We start from the raw sequence: 9480 nt of genomic DNA, 5'->3' as shown, positions 1-9480 counted from the left end.
GGTACTTTAGCAAAACTAATTAACACCAGTGGCTCAATTCTGGTTATGCAAAGAGGCCTAGGGACACGGCCACGGACAAAAGTTCCTCTGCCAGTGACCCTCACATCAAATCACACATTGACCCCACCCTTGATGAAGCCAATCTCCCCTCCTGCTCCAGTTCTGTAGCTGTCATCTCCCGTTCACCTTCCTCCCTCTTCCCCTCTCTCACCATTTAAGGGAGGCAATTTACATCCCAGGACTTCAGCAGACTCAGGGCAGGGGCGGGTTGGTGATGTGGATCTTAGATCAAGGCTACAAATTTGGGGTATCTTTTGAGTTCTCAAACAGGAAGGTCAATTGCACCACACCTACTTCTGCACATGACTAGCTTCAGATGAAGCAATACTTGCGGCTCACCCTACCGCTAATTAGATCAGGACTCTCTGTAGGCTACTTTAAATAAATCACTCTCCGGGCATCAACCTAAGGTATGCAGCCGCTCTCAAGACCTATGCCTGGCATTAATTTCCTATGTTTCACTACTTCCTTTCCCAATTAAAGTATAAGTCCCCTGACAGCAGAAATCACGTCAAATTGCCCTGTATTCCCCACTCTCACCACACAACTGGAACGAAGGAGATGGTTTGGTCAGAAGGTAACTGCTGATGGAAGTCAGTTAAAATATTCTGGTTTCATAATGAACACTCAGTAGCTTACGTGATGAAAAAATAAACACACAGAAAAGAATGGTGGTAATTTTTAATAGTTTACAGTATCAAATTTTATATGTATATATATATATGTATAAATACAGTTACAGACCATAAATATCCCCATGGCAAAATACCTGCCACTGACAGGTATTTTGACAAAATACCCCCCCCAAAAAAAATCTTTGCAACTAAATAAACTAACAGCTTAAGTAATACTGAAGAAAAACAGATGCTGAGGTAATTTTTCATCTAAAGTGACTACAGCCTATATTAAAACATTCTTACTGTAAGAGTTCAAGTAGTTATGAAACCCTTGTCACAAAACCCCCAAATACAACTTTAATATATAGTTTCAAACTAAACAAAAAATATTTTAATTATAAATAGGTAAAATAAATAAGATTATTCTTGCTGAAAATCAATCATGACAGTATTATTTCTTTTTTTATATATCTGGGGACTTTGTTGATAGCCTGGCCAAAAAAACAATAGAATTCATGAAACCTTTCTCAAAAACTACATATTACTCTAATGCCATATATATATATATATATATATATATATATCTTCAGATGAATATATGTGTATGTATATAAATGGGATTTTCATTCTGGATGAGCAATCTGTTCCTTTAAAAAAATATATACGTATCCCAAATATGAAAACATGCTTAATTTCTCTTAAAAGATCAGTTATACAATGCACACTGAACCAGTATGAGAAGGGACATTTTACAGATTTTAGAAACTTCTTTAGAAACACATTTATTTTCTTACCAACAGTTACGTTAGAATATTTGTTTTACTAAGTTATAATTACAGCAGTAAAAAAAAAAAATCTGTCACTTATTTTTCATTATTCCCGGTTATGCAAAAATCCCCATGCTTCTTTATCTTTTAATATTCAACCTGCAAGAATTCCACTGGTACCAAGTAACACTTCAAATTTTTTCAAAGCAGTTAAGGCCTATAGGAACACATTTAATAAAAGGTCATCTGAACAGAAACCATACATTTTGAGTAAAAAGAAACTATCAAATTAGTTTATATTTTGTAGTGACCTATGAAATCAACATTCACTATGACATTCAGTGTTCTCAGAAAAAAATTTTACTTTTAACAAGATAATATATATAAACCAAAGATTATACATTGTTCTGGAGTTGTCATCCAAAAGTAGAAACAAACATTGAACATGTTCTGTTTCTTGGCCCCTGCCCATAGTCTAATCATTTATCAACTCCTCATACACTGGGCAGCAGCCTTTAGCAAAAATACTAGAACAAGTCTCTAAGCAAAACCAAAATGTATAAATAATTAATTTCCTATTTTCAAAGTTCTTCCATTCTTGTTTGAAAATAAACAGTGTTTTTTTTTAATGTTCTCACATACCAAACGACTTCTGGAAAACCTCCAACAACAATTCATTTTTGACGTATTCATCTTCGTTTCCAAGGGCATCTGAAAGCAAGTGAGAGCTCCTTCACGTTGTTTGTCTCCATTACAAGGCAGTCTCTCCTCTAATTGATGAAGTTTGCACTTACTGGGGAATCTTCCGTTTGAAAGGAGTCTCTTCATTCTTCATTCGAAAGCTTCTAAAGTCAGGTTCCTGAGCAGAAGAGTTTGGATATCAAATTCAGAAGTTTCTGCCGGAAATTCAGTTTGTCTCCAATTCTCCTGAACTGAATGGCACACTCAACTTCAGGATCTGAAGAGGAAAGCGAAACATCAAAGTTGCACTGACAACACTGCAAACTGCAACCAGCAAGAATTAATATGCCCATCCCAGGACGAGTTGAGTATTTATCCCAGGAAGCATTATCTTAACGTTATGTATATTTGTTTTCTGAATGTGAGAAAGGCTACTTACACACACACACACACACACACACAGGCACGCACGATGTAAACGAACATGTGGTGACTCTAAGCAACAAAAAAAAGTGAAGGCAAGAATAAAGACATTTACTTTGCAATCTTTTTTTTTTTTTTTAAGCATCCTGGATGAGGCAAATGTTATCTTACTTTCAAAATACAGACATTTATGTCATACACCACAAAGAGAAAGTGAGTCTCTGCCAGCCTCAGGTGATGTCATCCTTTTCTTTCCCATGTAAGATTGGTTAGGGAAATAAAAGTCAAATTCTAAACTCTTTTATGTTATTTTCCAGTACAATTTATTTTGTAAAGGGCAATAGTTCTGATTATGCCCTCATAATAAATCTAAATGTATTCTTATCCTCATTTAAACAACTCTGAAATTTTCTCATGAAAGACTCATAAAATCTTATTCTAAAATTAAGTCCACATTTTTTAAAATAACTTAAAATTTACATCTTACTCTAAACCAAATTCTTCCCAATCTGTACCAATCCGTTGCCTCTGTGGAAATGAGTGAAGCACAAAACAAACTAACGTTTAATTCACATGTTTACTATTTTTTATGATTAAGGTATTGCAATAAACTGAATATTAGGGAAAAGTAATGTTTATAATCTAATTTCTAAGTAAACTTTTAAAGTAAATGAAGTTAACACCAAACCTATACTGATCTGTAATTACAATTTCCTTGTATATTTCAAAGAGCAATTCAACTTCTTTTTGGTACACTTCAATATCATGATTATGATCACTAAAAATCATTATGATTACAAATTAAAATCTGATTTATTTTGTAAACAGACCCTGCAAATACCCTATTCAGGCTCAAAATAAATGAAAACTGTAAATATATACTAAAGTGGATGTTTAAATCTACATTTTAACCAATTTCTCTTTTTACAAGAGCTGGGTTAAATTTTTGTAATTCCTAAAAAAAAATTCATAATCCCTATCAAGTTCTTTTCAATGAGTGGGATATATTAACATACAATCCTAAAAAACAATTATCATTCAGGCTACCATTTTAGAAGCCCTGAATTGTAAGAGAAAAAATTATACCTTTCATCAAAAAAAAAAAAAAAAGGCAGAAAATAGCACCTAGTTGTTTCCTTAATCCTTTTTGTTACATCTATAAATGTAACCATGTGTGGTGATGGATGTTAACTTATTATGGTAATCATGTCACAATGTATACATATACCAAATCATTACGTCATACACCTAAAACTAATACAGTGTTATATGTCACTTATATCTCAACTTTTTTACATGTCTTACCATCTAATCAAGTTTAAGAGGGACATTTCTGCTGTCGCTTATTAATGGGGACTAAGTTGGATCGTGAAGGTTATGCGGTTTTTCACAACACAGCCAGAACTCTTGAACATCACGAAAGGTAGACAAAGCTTTTCCCCTCCCAAACAAGAGCTAGAGAGAGCAGCCTGGTGCCAATTTCGCCGTGGTCACATTGGCAATGCACCACTTCCTTTGCACGCCCCATGGGCTCTATAGCATTACACTAAGTTTAAAAGGGGCCTAATACCGTCTGATGTAACAGCACTATGAACCACACAGATTTCCAGCCCACAGTCTTACTTGCCTTCTTTGCTACCGACCTGAAGTTATTCGATGGGGCTACATGTGACGGGGAAGGGCGATGGAAGGGATGGATTAAAAAACATTGCGGACAAACTCCTGTTCTTCTCCTATCCCATTTCTGTAACTAATTAGGGATTGTTAAAATGTTATACTTTTGACAAAGAAGCAAGACTGTCTAGGCTTCTGACCTCGGGGTTCCTTGCGGGGCCTCCGTAACCCTCCAACAGTCCTTTGTGGAAAAGCTGTGATAGTACCAAGCGTCATTACCGCTTTTGTTGGTGAAACAGAGAGAGCAGGGCACCCACCAGAGCCTGGACTCCGGAGGAAGCGGGCCTGTCTCAGGAAGCGCCGGGAGGCCGTGGCGCTCTCTCTCTCGGCCCCGGCCCCACCTGCCGTGACAATTACTTTCTCCGCGTGTTTGTAGCCCGTACCTGCACTTTTTCTCCCCGTGGCCCCGGACAGGGCACGTGGGGATGGAAGGCAGGCGAAATAGAAGCGGCTTTTGGCATCCGCTCAAATGCAGCTACATCCCGATCCCAGAGCCCGCTCCCTCCTCCGCCTTCTCCACGGTCCGGGGTTAAACCCCCGAAGAACTTTCTGGAGGCGTCCCTAAAGCACGTGCAAGGGAGCAGACCCGGCCCGACTCTGAGACCCTGAGCAGACGGATTGACCCTGGCCCGAACAAGACCTCGACCCCGGCCCCCGCCTCGGCCAGTATCTCCGCGAGCCCCAGATGCCCCTACCTGCCGGAGCCCGCGTCGGGCTCTGCTGAGCGCTCTTACGAGCCCTCCTTCCAGGCATCTCTGTAAGCAGCCGCCGGGAACTATGCTACAGAATCCGGGAACTCAGTCCTCCAACCCTGGCACCTTGGGTCTGCAGGACTCGGACTGTGCGCGGGGGGAGAGGGGTAACGGAGCTGGAGACTGCACAGTGTCAGCCTCCTGGAAACACCGAGGTGTGGGCCCGCCGCTGCCCGCGCTCCGATATGAAGGGGACTTCCCGGTGACGTAGCGAAACTTGACGCCGGGCCCGCCCCTGTCCCCGCCCCCGCGGGCCGCCGCGCCTGGAGGGAACTGGCGTCCGGGCCAGGCCTGCGGGGAGCCCCGCGCCACGCCGCGCGACCTGCCGGGACCCGCTGGCGACCCGCGGCGGCGCCGATCGGCGGGGTGGGGACCCGGCCCGGCCCCTACACTACTTTCTTGACCAACGCGTCAGCTGCAGGCGCGGCGGGGTCTAGGAGTCGCGAGCGGGGAAAGGTTCTCCTAGCGGGAAAGTTGGGGACGGAGAGGCCTGGAGCTTCGTCCCTATCATAAACGGGCAATTAGAGACTTTCGTAAACAAACCCCGGAAAGAGTTCGGGAAAGGCCAGTTTTCAGACTCAGAGAGTGTGGAAAGTTCCAGAGAAGTGAAATGAAGAGAACACTTAATAACAATAGAAATGGTGCCAGAAGCCAAGGGAGAAAAGTACCAGATTGAAACTGAAACTGCCGGGAAGTGAACGGCAAATTGAAACCCTGCAGCTTGGGAGCAAACACTGTTTGGACTTGGGGAAGCGGGGCGGGGGGAGAGAGAAGGAAAGTGGATGGGAGAAGTGGCCAGTTCTCCGCCCGGGTAAGGACTGTGATTTTGAAAGAAGAGCATATTCCCCTTGGGTAGGTCTCATTGCTCGTTCCAGATGCTTAGGAACACAAAAAACAGTAGGTCATCATGTAGACAACTTTCAGATGCCCTCGTGGAGGGAGGAACGAGGTATTTGGGAATGTGAAGTTATTTGCCCGATGTCTGGCTGGCCCTTGAATAATTCCATTATTCTAAGGAGAAGGGGTCATTCGGGCTAGGCAACAGATACTGAGGGCTTCGTGCTGAGGGCTTCCTCAGACATTTTCTCACTCTGTCCTCAGAACAACCCGACCAAGCGGACATTCTTACCATCGTGGTCACTTTGCAGGTGTGAAAACTGAGGTTTATAGAGATGGAGCTGCGCAAGCTCACATAGGCAGAGAGCAGTGGCAGGATCTGAACCCAGGCCGACCCATACTGAGCAAGACCTCTTACCCTCTGTGGCCTTCCCAGGAATCACAGTTTCTTAGAAAATGAGTGTTCTTTTTTCATCTGAGCTATATAATGCAGACGTTGCACATTGGTTGCTGAGAACTGCGTGGCTTCCTGGAAGGTTTGGGTTTGGTTCACAGTATTGGTCTTGTGAAAATCTGAATCGGTTACCAACATTTAAACATTGAGAGACTGCATTGAAAGCTGGGATTTCTGGCGTTCTTTGGGAGATCATTAGCTCAAAACCCAAGATTCGTTTTCCGAAAGTGCGGAGCCGGCTAGAAGTGTGGGTGCAGCGGCTGCCCTTAGACGTCGGGTGGAGCACTTTGGTTGGCCACACTCCCTGCTGTTTGTTTTTCTCATTTACATTATCTGGCCCCAGTAGGCATTTGAACTTGTTTATTTACCTTAAATCACTCAATCAACACAAACCTGCAGGTATTTGTGGCTTGGTCCTGCAGAAATACAGACAATGCTGTAAGCGTGGAACAAAACTACTCTTGAATTTAAACAACTTAGTTTTGAGTGTGGTAAACACATAGGGTTAAGAGTGGACAAAATTCAGGAGTTACCACCACATGTCACAGGAAGCCCAGCAGAGATTCTGCCTAGAAAGCTGTTGTCTTGAACCCGGTGTCCCAAAACCATTCTCAAGGCTCATTTTGACTGACAATACTTAAGTAACACCATTAGCTTCCTGACTGGATTAATTAGTAAACTTCTCATCAAACCATGCACCCTGAAATGCAATATATACATTCAATGAAAGAAAAACAAATCATATCATGTTTACCCACAAAGGGTGTGTCAATCTTGACCTCGAACATTATCATTATGAAAGGTCATTAGCCACATGACCCACACTTGATGCAAACCTTAGGCAAATTGTGACTTTTAGGGAATTGCAAATTTAACTCCCTGGAAGGAAAAGGGAGGAGAGAAGATTAGAAGGTGCGCTTCAGAGATAGGTCAAATCAGCCATTTATGGAGGACTTGTTAAGATTTTGAATTTGAGATGGTCCATAAACTCTTTTTCAAATCTAACATTCTATTAAGAGAATTAGAAGCTGTGTGTGAAAAGCCTTTCTTAACTATTTGGACCCGGAGAATGACAAAATAATGATTTATCATGAAGCATTAGAATCCCCTGTTATTTCATTTTTTTTTAAAGGACTGGTGAAGACAATTTTTAAAACTGTTACCAGGTTTTAGTTTTCATGGACAAGTTCGAAAATGACAGTGCAAATCTGGCCACGTCTGTGTTGTCAGAGTGTTAAAAAAATTACTAAAAACAAAACAAAACAAAATAGTAGACACGATTACTAATAGAATAGTCATTCATCTCTTTCATGCAGAAAATAAGATTTGGTAGGAAATGAGGATATGAGAGATGAATGAGGGGGAATTTAAAGGAAGCCTTTGACAAAATGTATAGGCTGTAGGCCTGAGTCTGTTTATTCTGATAAAAGGGGACTTGTTTTTTTCCTGTATAGCATGTTTGTTAACATGAAATCAGCCTCATGCATTGATCATTTCAATCTCTGTTTTAAGACAGACACTGTGCTGGGTTCTGGGGAGACAATGCTTCCCACCCCCATGGAACCTACCTTGACGAGACCAGTACCACACAAATTCAGTGTGCCTGTGAATCACTTGAGTATCTTGTTGAAATACACATCTGATTGTGGAGATCTGGCTGGGCTTGAGATTCTGCATCTTAAACTCGGTGATCCTGATGCTTCTGGTCTATAGATGCCCCTTTGAGGAGCAAGTCTAGAGGACGATACAGGTAAGTACACAGGCAGGTGCAAAAAGATGTACATCAGGGCTGTGCCAGGGAAATTATGGCAGACTGTGGGACCGCCTGGGAGGGCAATTAAGCAGGAAAGGCATCTCCATAGAGACCCAAGGTATGAATAGGAGTTGGCCAAGCAGTGAGGCCAAAGGGAAGAAGTGTGTTCCATGCAGAGACTGAAGAGCAGTCGGGGGCGGGGGGTGGGGGGTGGAGAAGCCACCTGAGGAGTTTGCACATTATTGTGGGGACAATGGGGGCACCACTGAAGGTTTTAAGCACGTGGGTGATATGATCAAACTCTAGAAAGTTAACTCTGGCTGCAGCGTGACTAGATTAACCAAGCTAAGACCGGAGACAGTGTGACTGATCAAGATAAACATTATGGTAATTCTCATACAAGATGGTAGTGTCAGCAAAGACAGTCCCTGCTTCAACCCTGTCTTTATTAAAATTCCCATACTTCCTGACTAGGACAGGACCAAATTCTATCAGAGCAAGGCTTGATATTTGCCAGCGAAAGTGTAATTGACATTTTCACCTATGTTAGTTTCCTAAGGCTGCCATAACAAAGTACCACACATTGAGCGGTTTAAAACAATAGAAATGTATTCCCACACAGTTCTGGAGGCTAGAAGTTTGAAATCAAATTTGGTGTCTGCAGAGCTGTGCTGTCTCTGAAGCCTATAGGGGAGAAATCCTAGCCTCTTCTAACTACTGCTGGTTGCCAGCAATCCTTGGCAATCTTTGACTTTTAGACGCATCACACCTATCTCTGCCTCCGTCTTTTTATGGCCTTCTCCCCTGTGTGTCTGTGTCCAAATTTCCTTCTTCTTATACAAACATCAATCATTGGATTAGGGCTCACCCCAATCTAGTATGACCTCATTTTACATCTGCAAAGACCCTATTTCCAAATGAAGTCACATTCACAGGTTGGAGGGCGAGGGGGAAATAGAGGATTAGGACTTCAGCATATCTTTTTGAGAGAGACACCCTTCAACCCCAGACATCTCCCTTTATCAACTGCCTTAAAAAAAAGTTCTATATATACATATTTTTCATCCTGTTTGCAATTTGCACATTTACAAATCAAAAGGACTTTAGTAAACTTGACAATGGATTTGAAGCAGCCTGAAATAAAGGTCAAAAGCAATATAGATAAGGTAAGAAACAAAATGACGTCTGAGGGAACAGGTTTAGAATATCTGTCTGGCACAGAAAGCGTGCGTACCCCACCACACATTCTTTTTTTTTTTTTTTTTTTTTTTTGTGGTAAGTGGGCCTCTCACTGCTGTGGCCTCTCCCATTTCGGAGCACAGGCTCCGGACGCGCAGGCTCAGCGGCCATGACTCACGGGCCCAGACACTCCGCGGCATGTGGGATCTTCCCAGACCGGGGCACGAACCCGCGTCCCCCGCATCGGCAGGTGGACTCTCAACCACTGTGCCACCAGGGAAGC

The 9480-nt window shown here is 42.4% G+C and overlaps 1 protein-coding gene across 1 annotated transcript; it reads right to left on the bottom strand.

The window, feature by feature from the left end:
* Window positions 1–740: 740 nt before the first annotated feature.
* On the bottom strand, window positions 741–5115 carry PMAIP1 (phorbol-12-myristate-13-acetate-induced protein 1). The gene is made up of 2 exons (XM_060029556.1): window positions 4918–5115; window positions 741–2402 (listed from the first exon to the last, which is right to left on the bottom strand). Exons 1-2 carry the CDS (start codon window positions 4973–4975, stop codon window positions 2296–2298), a joined length of 165 nt encoding a protein of 54 aa, XP_059885539.1. The 5' UTR covers window positions 4976–5115; the 3' UTR covers window positions 741–2295.
* Window positions 5116–9480: the final 4365 nt, after the last annotated feature.

The sequence above is a fragment of the Delphinus delphis genome, chromosome 13 (assembly GCF_949987515.2).
Source record: "Delphinus delphis chromosome 13, mDelDel1.2, whole genome shotgun sequence".
Taxonomy (NCBI): Eukaryota; Metazoa; Chordata; class Mammalia; order Artiodactyla; family Delphinidae; genus Delphinus; species Delphinus delphis.
Note: the sequence above shows the minus strand (reverse complement) of the source record. Positions and strands in the feature narration are given on the sequence as shown.